The sequence below is a fragment of the Artibeus jamaicensis genome, unplaced genomic scaffold (assembly GCF_021234435.1).
Source record: "Artibeus jamaicensis isolate MK-2021 breed Jamaican fruit bat unplaced genomic scaffold, CSHL_Jam_final scaffold_1964, whole genome shotgun sequence".
NCBI lineage: Eukaryota > Metazoa > Chordata > Mammalia > Chiroptera > Phyllostomidae > Artibeus > Artibeus jamaicensis.
Window position 1 is genome coordinate 62,982,952 of NW_026522030.1, and position 21,262 is coordinate 63,004,213.

The 21,262-nt window shown below is 37.2% G+C and overlaps 1 protein-coding gene across 2 annotated transcripts in view; it reads right to left on the bottom strand.

Annotated features, from left to right (window-relative positions):
* Window positions 1-21,262, bottom strand: part of CAAP1 (caspase activity and apoptosis inhibitor 1) — a 65,222-nt gene that overhangs the window by 12,043 nt on the left and 31,917 nt on the right. For both annotated transcript variants that reach the window (XM_037145417.2, XM_037145418.2), the window contains one exon: window positions 20,826-20,899. In XM_037145417.2, coding sequence (XP_037001312.2) covers window positions 20,826-20,899 — 74 coding nt within the window. The remainder of the gene's footprint in view (window positions 1-20,825; window positions 20,900-21,262) is intronic.

A 21,262-nucleotide genomic window follows, 5' to 3' on the forward strand; every position in this document is an offset into this window, starting at 1 on the left:
AGTTCATCATCACTAAACCCTTATTGTATGAAATGTTAAAGGGACTTATCTAAGAAAAAGAAGATAAAATATATGAATAGTAAAATGACAATAAACTCACAGCTATCAATGACTGACCCTAAAAACAAAAATAAGCAAAAAACTAAGATCACAGAAATGGAGATCACATGGACGGTTATCAGTGGGTAGGGGAAGAATGGGGGAAAAGGTACAGAGAAAAAGAAGCATAAATAGTAGGTACAAAATAGGGGGAGGCTAAGAATAGTATGAGAAGTGGAGAAGCCAAAGAACTTATATATATGACCCATGAACATCAACTAAGGTGGGGGAATGTGGGTGGCAGAGGGGGTGCAGGGTGGACGGGAATAAAGGGGAGAAGAAAATGGAACAACTGCAATAGTATAATCAATAAAATATATTTTATGTATATATACTGATATATATATATATATATATATATATATATATATATATATATATAAAATCATTACTCTGCAACCCCCAAGGTAATAATGGATCAACCATAATAAACAGCCTCTAAAACCCTTAGGTGTAAGATTGACAACACTTAAACCAATAATCATTCTTTCTTTAAAACATATGTTAATTGGTTTTAGAGTGAAAGTAAGGAAGAGAGAGATGGAGAAAACAAAGATGTGGGAGAGAAACATCTACTGTTTGTCTCCCATATGCTTCCAACCAACTGAACCACAATGGCCAGTGCCAATTAATCATTCCTCGTATTACAATACCACTAATGAATAAAACTAGGTTAAATTTGAATTTTTTGAATACCTGATTGCATTAAATATTACTTTTTAAAGGAGATATGATTATGTCTCCTATGATTAAAATGAGATTTCATATTTAAAAGATACACACATATTAAAACATTTACAGAAGAACTAAAAAGATATTAAAATTTGCTATAAAATAACCTGGGGGTATTAAGCAGTTGAGGATATAAATGGAAAAAAAAAAAGATGGCCATAGGCAAATAATTGTTGAAGGTGAAGCTGAGTAAGGGAATTTATCTTTCTGCTTTCTTTCTTATCTGTGTTTGAAAATTTCTGATAAAGTTTTTTAAAACATTAATTTCCACTTAGAGCCCTAAACATTTTCAAAAATGTTAAAAACAAGTATGTGTATATATCCTGGACAACATAAAAAAAAACTGAAACTCAGTACTTCTATCAGACAGTTATAGAGGTGGTTATAAAAAGGGTTAAATTATTTATATTAGAAATTAAGTAGTTTTTTCATACCTGATTTTAAGTTATTCACATTCGGTGGTTATGAGCCTCAGATGAACAGAGTTCACCATCCTTCTCTCTAGGTCCTGGATGTTAGCTCTCCAAGGCCTCCAGTGTTAGGGATCTGCTTGACTCTCATTGCTAATAACGTCTATGATACACTCTATACTGGACAGCAATGCTACGCCTCCATGGATCTCTTTTCTTAGACAACAGATAATTTTGGTTTTACTAAATTTTAAGTCATGAAGAGCACATTTCTAATGTATTCTAAATGTAGAAAGTCAGCTTGATAACTTTAACAGTTTTATTGAGTTCCCATCTTTTCAAGAAATGAGAACTTATTTTCTGAAAAGTTATTCTTGTAAAGTGTGAGAATCCTTTCCATAGAGGCCTTTGATATTCCTCTCAGCAAAACTAATAAAACTTGACTATTCCTGTCACGTAGTATTTTAAACTACGGATTTACATTCAAGTGCATCATGTTAACCATCACACAGGGTATGACAGAAGTTAAGGCCTGCTTGAGTGTGGGTGGTAAAGCAATAATATGGGTGTCATAATGCAGAGTTTTAATTTGAATAATTCACCTAAAATGTTATATGGTGTGCTTGAGTGTGATATTGTTATGTTAAAAAACTACATGATTATGTTTTTGTGATAAAAAAGGGTCATTTTTTGTGCCGGACCCGGTATTCAAAATTTAATCACAGCATAAATGATTGCTTCTAATAAAGAAGAAAACTCAAACAATATGGAAAACTTGTCTAATATTCTACCAAAACCCTCCCTGGATTTCCAGATAACATGAGTGTCCCCTAGCCTATAACCCCAACTTTGAAAAATCATACATCAAGAAATTACTCCAAGAATCAACAAATATTCATTCAGTACCTATTACAGTTACCACAATGAAGCTGTAAGGGGCACTGAAGAGGTAGGCTTTATAAAATGCCACAGGTGGGGTAGACTAAGTATTTGTGACATGATTAAGACATAGTTTTTGCCTTCATGGTGCTTATGTCTGCTTCAAGTATGAAAATCATACTTTAAAGTGCTAAGTTGTATAATATAAAGTATAAAAAATTTTCAGAATGTGTAAGGCAACAGGGAAAAATGAAGGAGATCATCACAGGCATGTGATATGAAGTAGGCCTTAGAATCTAATAGGTATATGGCCAAGTGTGAGGGACAAATGGACAGAAGCAAAGTGCTAGATCTAAGCTTAGTACAGATTTATGTGATCCTACCAAGAATAAAGTGCACACAGGAATATAAAAAAGACAGCATCCAAAATTACTGTCTCTGAAGACCACTGTTTTAGGACAGAACACATAATGAGGTCCTCCTGTCAGCCTTTTACAATGGATCAGTTAGGTGATTTACTATGGGGTCACACTGGAGCACAGTAACAGGCTGACACATGAGAGATTCCTGACCATAATCTTTCCTCTATCAACTTAAAAGTAAACAGGAAAAAAACCTTTAAAAATGCCATTTATCATTTTCCTACCATCTGATTAAAAAGGCTTCTCCTAGAATAAAAGTCTGATGTTGAGGAAAGTACCTAAGGATGGGGACTGTGCCAAGTGAAGCTAACCAAGTGAAGAGAAGATTGGAACTTTCAGTCTATCTCCTCAACCTCTGGGGAGGGCAGGTGGCTAGAGGATCAATCAATCATCAATGTTCAATACTTAGTCAGTCACACCTACGTAATGGAGCCTCCTAAAAATCCCAGGAGGACAGAATGTGGAGAGCTTTGGTGAATATATGCAGATTTGGGGAGAGGGCTGCATTCAAAGAACACAGGGAAGCTCCAAGCTTCCAACCACATACCTTACCCTATGTACCCCTCTTCTGTCTGAATGGTCATCAGTATCCTTTATCATATCCTCTTATAATAAACTAGTGACCTAGTAAAAAAATCTAGGAATAAATATGAAACTGTACAAAGTGGAAAACATGAAGATGAAATAGCTATTTCAATATCCATATTTATAAGCACTAGCGTTTAGAATGAGGCAACTCCATCCATCCCCAACAACTTGTTGGAACTTACTCGTTTAAAAGGGCATGACGCTCAAATGTCTTCTGCTAGTAACATCTCAGTGCGGCACAACCTGCCCTTCCAAGGAAGGCTTGCTGAAACTTACCACACTTCACACAGTGGCCTGTTTCCTGGGGCATCTGCTTCTAAAAGCTCAGATGGAGACACTACAGACTTGATTCTAATTTTAGATAATGCCAAAGTGTCTCCATATACGTATTTAGTGAGCAGCCAGTCATGACTCAAAAAAGTGGTAGTACTATTTATAAAACATAGAAATCCTACCCTAAAATTAAAAACACTTATTAAATAAGTAGGAAACCTAATAAAAATGGTCAGTTTAACCCCTAATTCTTCCCATAATAGAAAATACATGAAATGGAAGTACTGAGAGACTCTGGGAAAAATAACTATGTCACCTTACAGTATGATTGTTAAGGTAGAAAATGCAGTAAAAAATGTCCTGTATGTTTTCAAAATGGTTGGAGAAAAGGTGTAATCTCATAGGGGAGGATAGTTCAAGAGTGTAGAAAGATCCTCAAAAATAAAACTCTCAAACATTACTAAAATGAGAAAATATCCAAGAATTATAAGCTACTAAGGAATCTATGAGACCGCATATTTTACAAAGGGCACATAATCAATAATTAATATAAAAGACTGGTATGAATTTATATAAGTAAGACAAACAAAAGATGCTGTTTTGTTAAGACCAGAAAGAAAAACAAGGTCTGGAGCAATACACTCTTTGGGGTAGGTGTTACAATAATAATGGGTGAAAGTAACTAATACTCTATTTTGCTTCTATCTCCTCTGTACAAGAATAATGTAAAAACTCGCCCTGGCTGGTGTAGCTCAGTGGATTGAGCGCGGGCCTGCGAACCAGACAATCGCGGTTCAATTCCCAGTCAGGGCACATGCCTGGGTTGCAGACCAGTTCCCTGCAGGCCAGTTCCCAGCAGGGGACGCACGAAAGGCAACCGTACATTGATGTTTCTCTCCCTCTCTCCTTCACTTCCCCTCTAAAGATAAATAAATAAAATATTTTTTTAAAAAAAAGAATAATGTAAAAACTAATAGGTATATGGCCTGGATAAGGTAGAAAAGAACAAAAAAGGGATTCTTTTAGTTATCTATTCATCCACTTATTCATTCAAAGGAATTTAAGTACCCACTATAGACTAGCACTGAAGACTCAAAGGATCCTAAGACATACATGATCCTTTGCCCTATAGAAGTTCTCCACTTAAAAATGACAGTCACATGTAAACAAAGAAATACCACAGAGTAAAGCAACTTAGGGCTACAGACCATGTCGAAGTAGTACTTAGGTAGTCAGAAGTGTTTCTTGAAAAAAAAAAAGTATTTCTTGAGTTGAAAACAATTAATTGTGCTATAACAGAAGTAAACAAAAAGGCAATAGTGTTACAAACTAGGTCATGTCAATTTTTGTAGAGAGCACTGAGAGAAGAGGTGAGGTTAGCAGAAGTAGGTTAGGGAAGGGCTCACCAATTTGGAGATGTTTGATCCTAAAGGACAAGTAGCTTGACCTAAAAAAAAGTGCACCACTTGCATGAATGAGTATGAATCTCAGATTTAAATAAACTGCAGTGACAGATATTAAAACTTCTACAACTCATAGATCTCCATTTGTATTCTGAGATATGCTGTAAACTAGACACACTGATAAACACAGTTCTGGTTTTCATAAGAAGGTGACTTTTATTAAGACTACATAGTACAGTGACCTGATATCAATTCCCAGTAAAACTCGAGGTTTGTTAAGAGCTGTTGATAACCCTCCATGTGATCTCCATTTCTGTGGCACTGTTTCTGTTCTAGTTGTTTGCTTAGTCTGTCTTGGTTTTTGGTTTAGGTTCTGTTGCTAATAACTGTGAAATTGTTGTCATTTTACTGTTCATATTTTTTAATCTTCTTTTTCTTAGATAAGACCCTTTAACTTTCATCACCCTGTAGCCTACATCAAGATTTGCTGGATAATCTTGCTGGATCTACATCCAAGTAATCTTGGATGTCGGTCCTTGCCTTTCATACTTTGAATACTTCTTTTCAGCCCCTTCTTGCCTGCAAGGTTTCCTTTCAGAAACCAGGTGATTGCCTTATGGGAACTCCTTTGTAGGTAACTGTCTCCTTTTCTGTTGCTGCTTTTAAGATTCTCTCCTTGTCTTTAATCTTGGCTAATGTAATTAAGATGTGCCTTGGTATGTGCTTCCTTGGGTACAACGTTTTTGGGACTCTGAGCTTCCTGGACTTCCTGGAAGTCTATTTCCTTTGCTACATGAGGGAAGTTCTCCTTCATTATGTTTTCAAATAAGTTTTCAATTTCTTGCTCTTCCTCTTCTCTCTCTGGAACCCCTATGATTCAGATGTTGGAATATTTAGATTTGTCCTGGAGGTTCCTAATCCTCTCCTCATTTTTCTGAATTCTTGTTTCTTCATTCTGTTTTGGTTGAATGTTTCTTTCTTCTTTCTGGTCTGCACCATTGATTTGGGCCCCAGTTTCTTTCCTGTCACTGTTGGTTCCCTGTATACTTTCCTTTATTTCACTTAGCATAACCTTCATTTTTTCCTCTAATTTGCAACCATATTCAACCAATTCTGGGAGCATCCTGATTACCAGTGTTTTGAACTATGCATCTGACAGGATGGCTATCTCTTCATCGCTTAGTTGTATTCTTTCTGGAGCTTTGATCTGTTCTTTCATTTAAGCCATTTTTTTGTTTGTTTGTTTCAGCGGGCCTGTTACATGGTAAGTGGTAGAGCCTTAGGTATTTGCCAGGGCAGTACAACCCACGTCACTGCTTTGTGATGCTGTATGTGTGGGAGGGGTCTGAGAGGGAACAATGCTGCTTGCTAGGCTCTCTGCTGGTTTTCAGTCACTTATCCCTGCTATCCACAATCAAACTGGGCCCTTCTGGTGCTGACTTCTGGGTGGGTGGGTTTGCGTATGTTCTAGAACCCTGTAGGTCTCTCCAATGAACTCCCCTGTGAGGCTGGAAGTTTCTCCTACTGTCTCAACCCCCAGAGGAGTTTTCACTCAGAGGTTTTGAGGCTTTATTTTCCCCCAAACTGGGAGGCTGGAATCCTGGATCGTGTGGTCTGTCTCACTTCCCATTTGTTCCTCCCAGTTTATCTGCACGTGAATGTGGGACCACCCAGTCATCCAGCCACTGCCTTGCCCCAAATCCTTTCCACCCTGGCTGCCCATCTCCACCCCTCCTACTGGCCTGGATGAATGTTTCTTCTTTAACTCCTTGGTTGTTGGACTTCCATACAATTCGATTTTATGTCAGTTGTGGTTGTTTTTTGTTTTTACATTTCTTGTTGTCTTTCTTTTGGTTGTGTGAGGAGGTACAGTGTGTCTACCTATGCCTCCATCTTGGCTGGAAGTCCCCAAGTCGGGATGTATCAACTTTTAAGATGCTTATTCAACATCTAAAATAAAGTAGCTATATAAGTGTTGGAATGAGGTTTGAGTTACAGATATAAAACTGTAGTTGCCAGACCTGGAACTACATAAAATCACCACCTGAAAATGCAGAAAAGAGAAAAAGTCCACAGAGTAAACCCTGGGGCACTCACCCTCTAGAAGATGGGTACAGGAAAACATAATGCAAAGGGGTTGAGAAGAAATGCAATGTCAAAAGGGAGGTGGATAATCAATGGCACCAAAAGTGGCTAGCAGGTTAAGAAGAGGACTCAGCAATGGCCAAGAAATGGATGCTGGCAACAGTTCGTTTGTGGGGGGGGGTCATTAATCAGGAAAAGAGAAGAAACATCCAGGTACCGAAGAGAAATGTCATAACTATACAAATAGTGGGACTGGTGTCAGGTTCAAAGAATTCATCCTTTCTAATAGGAAGAAGAAAGGAATGTACATTCAGATGCAGGTATATATAAAAGATTAATTCCATATTTATTCTATTTTATTAGACAAGTTCTTTTCAAATCAGGCCACATTTTATTTATCTTTCCATCCCTGGTGCCTAGCACAAAACAAGAATTAGTATGCCATAATAAGGGATCAGCTTCAAAATTCAAAGAGACATCATTTAGAAGAGGTATTAAATTCATTTTCTATATTCCGAAAGTCATAAGAGGAACAATGAGTAGAAGTTACATAAAGACAGACTATATTTCAATATAGAACCAATTTTTCCAATGAGAGATAGCTAGATGACCTCAAGGGGATGAGGCAGAAAAAGTTAATTACAGAAATAATGATAATAAGCTGATATTTATTGAGCACTTATTATTATTAAGTTCTTCTCTAAAGAACTTTACATATATTAACTTTTTAATCTTTATGCCAACATAATAATAGACACTCAAATTTATCATCCCCATTTTATAAACGAGGAAACTGAGGGGCGGAGAGTTTAAGTACCTTGTCCTCATCCACAAAACTAAAATGGCAGAACCAAAAGTCAAATGAGCGCATTTTGAAAATCTATGCATTTAAACATTCTGTTCAGCCTCCCAGATCTTAACAGAATCAGAATGACCATAAACTTCATGGATCAGAATGTTGTTAATTTAGGATGAATATATCGTCTTCTCATAGGTCCCTTAAATCCACTGGAATAAATATAATATGTAGAAGACATAGACCTAAAAAGTATGTGTTAAACATGAATAAGTAAGAGAATGAAAACACAAGCCACTGATATAACATCTACAAAACACACCTAATAAAGGACTCATATCCACACTAAATAAGAACTGTTAAAACTCAACAATTAGGGCATTACAGGTCAACATGATGGTATAGATAAACACGGCTCACCTCCTCACACAACCAGATTAATTACAATTATAGCCAAAATGTAGAACAACCATCACTCAGACCCATCAGAAATAGAGTTGAATGGAAGTCTGACAGCTATAGAATTAAAGAAACCACATCCATCCAGACAGGTAGGAGGGGGAGAGATGCCTGTCCCACATCCACAAGTGGTGGGTAAAAATTCAGGAGGGATATCTTGGGAACAAGAAGTCTCAGCCCCATACCAGGTCCCCAAGCCCAGGGTTCCAGAGCCAGGAAAACGAGCCAGGAAAATAAGTCCACTTAACTTCTGGCTACAAAAGCAGTTCCTCTTAAAGAACCACATACAGCCTTACTCAGACTAACTCTCTGAGCTCCACCACTGGTGTAGCAGTTGAAAGGCACTAGTGGCATATGGGGAGGAATTCAAGTGGCTGGTATCAAGGCAGGAGCTGGAAGACTTGTCTTCTTTCTTTCAGACTGAAAGGTGAGCAGAGGCCACTGCCCCTTTTCTAAACCCTCCCCTCACAGAGCCACAGAGATGGCGGACAGGTGCCATATCTGAGACTCCATCAACCTAACACTGTTTGCCCCACCATGGAGATTCCCTGAGACTCCCTCCCATTCAACTTGCTGGCCCACTCAAACTATTAACAGCTGATCTTGGCTCATGCTTCACAACTTACTAAATCCTCTCAAACAAGCAATAACTGTCCTCAGTGAGCACCACTCCCTATCCCTTACCTCTTGCTAAATGGCCCCAGGCTTAGCACTAGCAGTAACCAGCCTAGATTCACAGTTTGGCTTTACCTGGGAATCTCTAAGCCCAGCACAAGTAGCAGCCATGTCAGACAGCCTTATAGCTCATGCAAGGTGGCCCTGGATAGACAAAGTAGGGGCTGACCTTGGCCTGAACCACCAGGGACATCCCAGAGCTTGTCCCAGTGGACAGCTATAAACCTTTTGTGGAGAAACACCCTGTCCCAGCACAGCTGATCCTACATGGAGGGCATAGGTTGGTGGTCAGTGGTCATAGCCAGTCTCCTTGCAGCTTACTGGCCTGGGTAAATCCCTCCCATTGATCTGCCAATAGCAATCAAGACTCAACTACAGCCCACACCAAGGGAACACCTCAAGTACCCAGGTTGAGTTATATAGCTCTGCTACTGGACCCTACTGGACACCTACTACATTAGGCTATGCCTATCAAGACACAGAGTCAAAGCAACCCTACCTAGTATACAAACACAAACACAGAGAGGCTGCCAAAATGGGGAGTCAAAGAAACACAGTTCAGATGAAAGAACAGATCAAAAGTCCAGAAAAAGAACTACACAAAAAGGAGTTAAGCAATCTATCAGATACAGAGTTCAAAACACTGGTTATAAGGATGCTCGAGGGAATTAGGCCCTCAACCGCAAAAAAATATCCAGTCAGAAACAAAGAATATACTAATTGTAATAAAGAACAATTTATGGGAAAACAATGGTAGAGTAGATGTAGCCAATAATCAAATCAATGATTTGGAACATTAAGAAGCAAAACACAACCTATCAGAACAACAAGAAGAAAAAAGAATCCAAAAAAATGAGGACGGTGTAAGCAGCCTCTGGGACATCTTCCAGCACTCCAAAATTCCCATCATAGGGGTGCCAGAAGCAGAAGAGAAAAAGCAAGAAATTGGAAATATATTTGAAAAAAGAATGAAAGAAAAATTCCCTAATTTGGTGAAGGAAATAGACATAGAAGTCTAGGAAGTACAGAGAGTCCCAAACAAGATGCTTGCAAAGAGGCCCTCTCCAGGATACATCATATTTAAAATGGCAGAGGCTAAAGATAAAAAAGCGAGAATCTTAAAAGCAGCAAGAGAAAAGGAGTTAGTTACCTACAGGGGAATTCCCATAAGACTGTCAGCTGATTTCTCAAAAGAAAGGCTAGAAGGGATTGGAGAGAAATATTTAAAGCCATGAAAAGTGGGGACCTGCAGCCAAGATTGCTGCACCCAGCAAAGCTATCACTTAGAACAGAAAGTGCAGATAAAGAGCTTCCCAGACAAGAAAAAACTAAAGAAGTTCATCATCACCAAACCATTATTATACGAAATGTTTAAGAGATTTATTTAAGAAAAAGATCAAAATTATGAACAGTAAAATGGCAATTAATACATATCTATCTACAATTGAATCTAAAAAACAAACTAAGGAAACAAGAACAGAGACAGAATCATGGATATGGAGAGTCGATGGTTGCTAAATGTGGGGGGAGAATGGGTGAAGAGGTGAGGGGATTAAGAAGTATTAACAGGTAGAAACAGATTAGCCACAGGGATGTAAAGTACAGTATAGGAAATGGAGTGTCCAAAGTACTTAAACACATGACCCAGGGACACAATGGTGTGGGGATGGCCTGAGGGGGTAGTGAATGCTGGGTTGTGAGGGGGAGAGGTGAAAAAACTGGGACAACTGTTAATAGCATAATCAATAAAATATAATTTTAAAGACTCAACAATTAGAAAACAAACAACACAATTTAAAAATGGGCAAAAGATCTGAAGGGACAAGTCACCAAATAAGATATATATATATGACAAGAAACATGAAAAAACAATCAACATCCTATGTCACTACGGTATTGCAAAATAAAACTAGATACCATTATACACCTATCAGAATGACCAAACTCCAAAACAATGAGAGCACCACATGCTAGCAAGAATTTGGAAGAGGAACTCACATTCATTGTTGATAGGAATGTAACATGGTGTAGCACTTTGAAAGATGACAGTTTTGCAGTCTCCTACCAAACTAAACTTGGTATTTACCCAGAGCTGAATTTATGTTTACACAAAAACCTGCATACAAATGATTATAGCAGCTTTATTTACGACTGTCAAAACTTAGAAGCAAACCAGATGTCCTTCAATAGGTGAGTGGATAAGCAAACTGTAGTACATTCAGACAACTGAGGATTATTCAGCAACAAAAGAAACGAGCTATCAAGCAACAAAAAGACATGGATGAACCTCAAATGCACATTGAACAATCTAAACAGACTGCATACTATATGATTCTAGCTGTATGACGTCCAGAAAAGACAAAAATAGGCAGTAAAATAATCAGTTTGCTAGGAGTCTGGAGGAGGGTAAGTGGGAGAGATGAATGGGCAAAAATATACTATGTAATACTGTAACAGTGGATACATGTTATTATACAGTTATCAACTCCCCAAAATAAAACACAAGAAATGATCCCTAATATAAACAATGGACTTTAGTCAATAACAATGTATTAATACTGACTCATCAATTATACCAAATTTTCCACCATAAAGCAAGGTAAGTAATAAGGGAGAGTGGGAGAAAATAAGGTAAGTCAGTATCCAGGAACTCTGTACTTTTTTTTCACTCTTTTTTTTTTTTGCAGACCTAAAGCTATTTCAAAAAATGAAGGAATATTAATTTTTTACAGAATTAAAGTCTGCTATCTGTAATCTCAACTTGTGTCAACTACATGATATAATCACCAAAACTGCTAATTAAATCAAAGACTACAGTATGGGATGTGTAAAAAGGTCAAGAACTGAGAACAAATTCTAATTTCAAGCCTAATGTTTACTATTCCTTTGGTAGTTGCAGTTCTATACAAGTACTTTTCTCAATGAACTAGACAAGAACATAATGACTAAAACGCACAGAGGATCCAAAGAGGATCTAAACACCCAATGAAGGTTTGGAGCATGTAACTTCCAAATTAGTTGGTCTAAGAGTATGTCTAGTAGCCTCTGAAATACATCACAAGATAGAATGTTTAAAATGCATGTAATTTTTGGGAAAAATTATTTATTTATTTTTAGAGAAGGGAAAGGAGGGAGACAGGAAAAGAAAAACATCTATGTGTGGTTGCTCCTTGCACACCCCCTACTAGGGTCCTGGCCAGACATGTGCCAAGACTGGGAATCAAACTGTGACCCTTTCGTTCACAGGCCAGAACTCAATTCATTCAGCCACACCAACCGGGGCTAAAACGTGTATAATTTTTTTTAAATGGAAATAAATATTTCTCTCAAAGTACTGAATAAAATTCTTTGTAATTTCATTCTTGATAAAACATGCAGGGCATTATGCATCCAAAAGCCTCAACAGTTTACTTACAAAAAAAAATCTAGAGAAGTCTCACATTTCAATACAACAGAGGGGCCTTCAAAAGATACAGAAACAGTATGGGCTAATCTGCCATACAAAGTGTAATTTTCACCCTTTCATTTAACTACTTACTCATAAAAAGAGACAAATTAAAAAGCAGGGAGGATCCCATTTGGTGTCACTGCTGGTAATAACTTGTGAAAAGCTCAAAGGAATGCGAAAAGAAATGTAAATTCTTAAGGAGCACTGATTATACCACTTTCCCCTCACCAATTGCTGAATTGGATAGCATTTTCACTGAACAAGTTTTTTAAAATCCTTTAAAGAAGTTAATTCATGTTGAGAAGCTGCACTCTGTGAATGCTTATTTGTTACAGCCAGTCATGAAGGTAAACTAGGTTAGGAAGAAAGGAATTAGACTCATGGTTTATCAGTGGTACATGTGCTTCTCTGCTTCCACCTCCAGACAGCCTCGTAACCCTTCTTTCAGTCCCCCACGCTTTCTAGCACTCATGCCTCCATTTAGATACACAGCGGAAGAAGCAGAACAGAGTTCATTTGCCAACCCAGGGATTTCTTCAGCAATATATACATGGTAGGCATGGCTGATAATCTTTATTCTACCTTTGCAAAGCAACAAAAGTCTCTGATGGTATTTTTCGCATTATCTTTTAAATTTTGTGTAACTGTATTTATTCCTTCAGGTATGGCTGTGAAGTTCTTTTCAGCAAAACTCAACATCTTTTAACTGCACATTAATTTCTTTTTATTCTAGTCCCTCTACTTACTCAGCTTTGCCTTCCCTAGTGCAGCACTACCTTAAAACAGTAACAACAGCAACAAGCACTGGATTTAACTAGGTTTTTGCATTTATCCTTCACCCTGAGGATTCCAATAGTTTCATATAGGTTTACATTTAATACCTTTGCTAAATGATGGCAAAATCTCATATCGCATTTAATTTTTTAGAATTAATAAATGTAAGCTATGGACATTATCAATGCTTTATGATAGCCTGAGAGAATGGTCTCAACTGCACTATCTAAATAAACCTACCAGTGAAAACAATTTTAAGTACCTGCCACACTGTATTTTTATTTACTAATAAATAATACATACTATTACAAGCATATGTATGTAATCAGAAATTTTAAAAGGAAAAGATTTAAATACATAACTTTGTATATATTTACTTATCATATAAGCTCTGGTGTTTTCTTTCTTCATTCTCTGGGAGTGTATATTCTAGTCATACTTTGGTGACTAGTGGCCTGAAAGGCTAAAAGAAGCCCAAGAAAATATCTATTCCAAACTTTCATCACACAGTTTAGCCACTGAAAACAACTTTGTCCTGACTTCCAGCCAAGATGGAGGCGTAGGTGGAAACACTGTACCTCCTCGCACAACCAAGTTTATGAACAACAAATATTTAAAAACCAGAACAGAGAGAAAATTAAACTGTATCGAAGCCTGACAACAACAAGCCATTCATCCAGACTAGTAAGGGCAGCAGAGTGAGCGGCTGGCAGAGAGGGGAAAAGCGACCAGACTGACCCAGACATGCAGGGGCGGCTGGCAGATCCCACGCGTGGGGTGGCAACAAGCAGACCCAGTGAGGGTGCAAGGTGGCTGGCTGACCACAACCACACATTCACAGACAGATAAGCCAGGCAAAGGAGCGAGAAGTGAGACAGACCATGCAACCCAGGGCCCAGCACCAGGAAATAAACCCTAAAAGCACCAATTGGAAAAACTTTTGGGTTGAGGTGCCGGGAGAGGATCCCAGGCTCACAGAGAGTTCGTTGGAGAGACCCACAGAGCTCTGGAGGGTGCACAGGCCCACACATCTGGGAACTAGCACCAGAAGAATCCAATTTGTTTGTGGGAAGCAGTGGAGGGGACCGAAATCCGAGAGAAAGCAGAAAAAAAATGCCATGGCTCCTCTCTGACCCCGCCCCCACATACAGACACAACCCAGCAACCTGGGTTGCCCCGCCCTGGTGAACACCCAAGGCTCTGCACCTCATAGGTAACAAGTGCAAATAGATCAAAACATTATGGCTCAAGAAGAACAGCTCAAACCCCAGAGCCAATGCTTCTAAGCGACCAAGAGATAGCCAACCTATCAGATGCACACTTCAAAACACTGGTGATCAGGATGCTCACAGAACTGGTTGATTTTAGTTACAAATTAGATGAAAAAATGAAGGCTTCACTAAGTGAAATGAAGCAAAATGCACAGGGAACCAATAGTGATGGGAAGGAAACTGGGACTCAAATCAATCCAGTGGACCAGAAAGAAGAAAAAAACGACCAAACAGAAAAGAATGAAGAAACAAGAATTCAGAAAAATGAGGAGAGGCTTAGGAACCTCCAGGACATCTTTAAACGTTCCAACATCTGAATTATAGGGGTACCAAAAGGGGAAGGGGAAGAGCAACAAGTGGAAAACTTATATGAACAAATAATAAAGGAGTACTTCCCTAATCTGGCAAAGGAAATAGACTTCCAGGAAATCCAGGAAGGTCAGAGAGTCCCAAAGAAGTTGGACCCAAGAAGAAACACACCAAGGCACATCATCATTACATTAGCCAAGATTAAAATGAAGGAGAGAATCCTAGAAGCAGCAAGAGCTAAGGGGACAGTCACCTACAAAGGAGTTCCCATCAGACTGTCTGTTGATTTCTCAAAAGAGACCTTACAGGTAAGAAGGGGCTGGAAAGAAGTATTCCAAGTCATGAAAGGCAAGGGCCTACATCCAAGATTGCTCTATCCAGCAAAGCTTCCATTTAGAATGGAAGGGCAGATAAAGTGCTTCTCAGATAAGATCAAATTCAAGAAGTTCATCATCACCAAGCCCTTATTATATGAAATGTTAAAGGGTCTTATCTAAGAAAAAGAAGATAAAAAAGATGAACAATGAAAGGACAGCAAACTCAGTTATTAACAACTATACCTAAAACAAAAGCAAAGTAAAAGGACAGCTAGATCAGGAGCGGAACCACAGAAATGGAGATCATACAGAGGGCTGGCAACATGGGAGCGGGAGGAGGAGAAGGTAAAAAGACTAAGTAGTATAGACAGTAGGTAGAAAATAGATAGTGGGGAGGGCAATAATAGTATGGGAAATATAGAATATAAAGAACTTGTGACACATGGACATGAACTAAAGGGGGGAATGAGAGGAGAGGGTATGCAGGGGAATGAAGGGGGGAAATGGGACAAGTGTAATGGCACAATCAATAACACATTTTAAAAAAGGAAAAAAACATCTTTTTCCTATTAAGCTCTACTTTTTAATTTCTTTGAAATTATTGTTAAGAAGATAATTCTCAAGGATTATTCATTAACTCATGAACTAGAAAGCCAAACTATAATCTCATGAGGTAACTACATTTAAAAAAAAAACATGTCAAATTATGTATAATGCTATATATCTGAAACTTATAAAATGCTATAAACCAGTGTGTTACAAGAATTTTTAAAACATGTAATATTGGACTATTTAGTCAGAGGCACTGACCTCTTTGCCATGAGAATATCAAATAAAAAAATGACAACAGCTAACACAATAGCCATCCAGTGTGAATAAATCAAAAGTATGCCTATTTTTGTCACATCTGGTGTGCTGCAGAATTTTAGTAATTAGTTCATGTGTGTCATCAGATGAAAAAGGTTGATAATCACTGTTATAACCAATGTTATCTCAATAGAAAAAGAAAAAGTGGCAAAATTTGAGCCTAAGTAAAGCAAAACTCTGCCTAAGAAAGGTATTGTAGAACATTCAGAGTAAAATGTAGTAAACATCTTATTGATTTTGATCATTTTATATACCACAGGGTTATGTACTTTTTTTTAATGATTATATTCAAACGTATGCCTTTCAAGGAACCATCATATGGCTTAAAGACTAAAGTCTTCTACTGTACTAATAGAATTTAAAAAATAGTGATAAAAAAGTTGTATATTTGATTCTAGTTCCACTAAACAATCTAAGAAAAGAGTTATTAAGCACTCTTCTCAAGGGAAGACACTGCACTAGGCACTGGTATTTGCAAAATGTGACAGCTAGAAAGGAACTTCAAGATCAAGGCCAAACAGCCAAACATTGCTTGAATCAGCTCTCCAACAGTGCCACCAAGTGGCCATCTGTGTAACGTGTTCAATCACCTTTAGCAGTAGGAACATATTTCAGAAGGCAGCCTATTGCATTTTGTTCCTTGAGATTTTTTGAAATAGTCAAATGATAACTTTATCTGCTGGTCCTATTTTTATTCTCAAAGGCAACAAAAAGCAAGCCTAATGACTCATCCATTTGACAGCCCTTCAAATATTTTCAAGAGACCTCAACTTTTATCTTCAACCTAAATACCCACATTTAACTTAGGTTATTTCTTATTTACAGTTTAAAAAACTTCTCCTAAAAATTTCTAAGAAGGAATGCAAACACAAGAGCTTAATTCTTGAAGTTACAAAGGAAAATAATTTCAAAATTACACATATCCCCTAGTTGTAAACTATAAAGCAACAATTTAAATAGACTTATTTTAATATTACTGAATAAAGCTAATTTGTTTACAGATACATGTATAGAAAAACTCATGAGCATTAGCAAAGATCTGATATTTTAAAAATATTTTCTACAAATTTAATATCTTTGACAAATAGTAGTTTTCATTTGGTAAACTATAGCACAAATAACTAAATTTTTAAAAATTATAAAAATCATTATTATTTTAAATGAATAGCTATCACCAATAAATCAATAAACAAATGCTGGCAAGGATGTGGAGAAAGGGGAACTTTTTTGCACTGTTGGTTGGAATGCAGATTAGTACAGCCACTGTGGATAGCAGTATGGAGGTATCTCAAGAAGTTAAAAATAGGCCCTGGCTGGTGTAGCTCAGTGGATTGAGCGCGGGCCTGAGAACCCCACGATCGCAGTTAGATTCCCAGTCAGGGCACATGCCTGGGTTTCAGGCCAGTTCCTAGCAGGGGACTCACGAGAGGCAACCACACATTGATGTTTCTTTCCTTCTCTTTTTCCCTTCCTCTCTAAAGATAAATAAAATCTTTTAAAAAAAGTTAAAAATGAATCTATCTTTTGTCCTAGTGATTCCACATCTAGGAATATATCCAAAGAAACCCAAAATACTAAGTGGAAAGAACATAAGCACTCTTATCTCCACTGCAGCATTATTTACAATAGCTAAGATATGGAAGCTGCCCAAGTGTCCATCAGTAGATGAGTGGATAAAGGAACTATGGGACATTTACAAAGTGGAATACTACTCGGCTGTAAAAAAAAGAAGGAAATTTTACCCTTTGCAACAGTACACAGTACAGATAGACCTGGAGAACACTATGCTAAAAGAAATAAGCCAGTCAGAGAAAGACAAATACCGTATGTTTTCACTCATATGTGGAATCTAGTGAAAAAACTGCACTAACAAGAAAAACAGAGACAGACTCAGAGAGCAGACTGACAGCTCTGGTTGGGGAGGGCAGTTAGGGCATGGAAGGAATCAAACAAACAGAAAAAGGACTCATGGACATGGACTATTTGGGGGCAAGGAAGGTGTAAGGGAAATAAATGGTAATGGAAAAATACAATTAAAAAGAAACAAATAACTGAGCTAAACCTTTTCAGTAACACAAGCCTTCCAATCATCTAGAAACTAACACAAGATCTCAGGCTTGCATATGTGCACATGCATGTGCTCACAAACACAGCTGGGCTAAGATGAAGAGCAAAGCTGTACTTGGTGCTTCTTCTACAACTGCTCTCTTGCTAAAAGTGAACGACTCAGGAAAGTAAGCCCAACAGAAGAATTTCTGTTTAACTACAATCAATCAACCAACCAGTAGATTATACTTATATTTAAATAATGTTTGCACAACAAGGTAAATCTTCAGGTATTAATCCATTACTAAAGTGTGATAGAAGTTAGTATACAATCTGATACTCATTGTCAGCACAACCAGTTTCAAAAATGTTATTTACTATCAACAAGATGAATGAAACCAGCTAAACCAAGAAATGCCAATTTCAATTTAACTCACAGTTAATATTTATCAATATTTGAGTGTTTTAGAAAATAAAAACTGAAAATGTAATTTAAATAACCTGTCAGCATCATACACCATTCATAGGTCATCGGGTAAGATTTATTTTATTCTGAAAGAGCAGAGAAAATTTAGTGCTGCTTTATATTTTGGTCTACTGAACAAAGGGTTACTTTACTAAGTAAGCTTCAGTGAATTTTCTTAAACGACCAAGCCATTAAATAAAATGACAATGCATTCACAAGGAGTATTATATTCTGTTTTCACTGAGCTCACTATGAGCAAGAATAGCTTGCTATGAGAAAAAAAAAGAGAATATTAAATCAATTTTAAAAGTTTTGCATATTAAGAATAGGCCATTTTTAATTCATTTAGAAAAAAAGACAATAGTATTTTTTTAGACTTTATTTATTTATTTTTAGAGTAAGGAAGGGAGGGAGAAAGAGAGGGAGAGAAACACTGATAAGCTGCCTCTAGCACTTGGTCTGCAAGCATGTGTCCTGACTGGGAATCAACCTGGTGGCCTTTAGGTTCACAGGCTGGCACTCAATCCACTGAGCAACACCAGCCAGGGCTAAAGGCAATAATTTTTACTGAGCCTACCAGAATTCCTATTTCCAAGCAAGTTACTTGCTAGCTGGTTCATATTTCAGCTATACAAATATTTATCTGGAACATGTTCTGCATAATTGAATCATCTAGATAATTTATGTTTATCCTGTTATGCAATAAAACATTTTATATTTTAACCATTTTTCACAGATATTTTTCTAAAACACTTTACTAAATATTTCCCTGTTTTCTGTAAAAAAAAGAGTTGAAACTTAATTTAACCATTTTCTACAAAGTCACAACAAGAACTGTACTGTATAATGGTACTGCTGTGCTTTGTTCTTATATTTTCTCACCTCTGCTTACAGTCACTTACTGACAGTGTGTTTCTGACAGTTCTGATGCCTGAGTGAGAACCTAAAAGTGGTCTAAAACCTTCTACGTATAAAAGCTTTGTCATATCTGGCTACTCTGAGTCCTTTTTCTCTCTGTCTTTGCCTCTATGGTTGGTTTTCAAATTACTTAAGTTACCAAAAGAAAAATCAAAGCAGAACAGGCTGTTGACATTGGGAAGGGAGTTCTAAAGAGCTGCCGGTGCCTGAACATGGGAGCAGACAAGATCTTCCTTTACGGGGCAGCACTAGGTACTCTGCACAATGAGGTCTCTGTTCCCTTTTCTCTAGGAACTATGAGCAGCCTGTCCATTCTAGCCCTTTTCTGTCCTTTACCTAACATTCTTCTCTCCGCAGATATTCTAGTGGCATGATCTACACGGCCTGTTCATTTCACACAAAGAATGGAAATAAAGGCAGAAACGTTGTCCAGTTATACATACACATGATACAAGAGCTCTAAGACTAGGACTATATTTTATAAAAATGATGTGTGCTCAGTAGTGCTTATATGTGATAAATCAATGTAAATGAAAACTACGAATCAGAGTTTCTGTCTGTGGAGGGTGCTCTGAAGTAACATGAATACAAAGATGTAACTTTATCTGGCTGGCTAGGAGGCTAACAAAACAGAACTTCTGAAATCACTGGAATTCTCAGGACCATCAGAAATATTTATAAACCCAATAGTATGTAAGTTAGAATTACAGAATATCTAGACTTTGTTCTCTGTATATATAAGCTGGATAAAGCACAAAATTATTTGACTTTTTTTCACTTTGTTAATTAAGCATTAGTGACATAGACCACAGTTAAAAAAAATTCTGCCTAAATAAACTGATAACCTGCTCCTCTCTACCAAATAAGTTTCTATAACTCAAGTTGTAGAGAAACTATTCTAAGTTATCAAAGATTAGTTACCTATATCATAAACAACAAATCTCTTGGCTGCAACAGGTCATCACTGCTCCATAATAATTTTCACAGGAAAAAGGAATAATGTGTTTCTTGAGTAACTAATAAAAACTTATTTTACTTTCAATTTCCTCAGCTAGGATGTGAAGAAACAAACAAAAAATACACCTAAAAAATTAGCCCTATTGATTTACGTGGCTTGAATAAATCACAACCTGCCACTTCTAGTAAATGGTAATACTAAAAACTACTGATTTATAGAAAACAACACATAAGGAAGTAAACAAGGACAAACCATCTCCGCAACAGGAAAAAAGAAAGTTATCCCATAATACTTATTTTTTCCACATACAACCCAAAGCTACCCAGTTAACATATTTCTATATCTTACTGCTAAGGATACATAATAAAGATTCCAAATTAAAACTATTTAAGATGACGACCTTCTGACGGCACCTGCAACCATACATCACTAAGGCAGAACCAACTACTCCAATGGCCAAAGGACTCATCAAATGCAGGAGGTAGCCTTTACTCTTTAGACTTTGGATAAGATAATTTTTTCCCTCTTATCTGTAAAATGAGGAGCTGAAACATTGTGAAAATTTATTATTGGTAAATGCTTATAATCTTCAGGTAAATGTTACATAAAACTTAAGCTTTTGATTCATACCTTGTTTTACTTCCAAACCTTCAGGTTGCTTGTTCTCTCTCAGGGATGAAGTAGAATCTACACAGATATCTTGTCTGAGGAATAAAAATAAAAGGAATTTTTAAAACAACATTTAATTAGATAATATTTACAGCTCCATATTCAAGAATTAAGTTAGACACTTGGGAAGACACACTGAATTCTTCTAAGCCCCCAGGGTACCATTTAGTCCACTATGGAAACTCAGAAACATGGATACAAGTGTCAGAAACAGCAACTATAAACTACTACCAATTTAAGCAGTGTACTTTGTAAAATCAAGGGCAAACCTGAAAGAAATATGGAGGTAATTTTTATTCCCTTCCAATATCCATCATAGTAGCTAATGGGAGAAATCACAGATAAATCCAATAATTTTTCAACTTCAATTGTTAAAATTTAATGGGTACTTTGAAAAC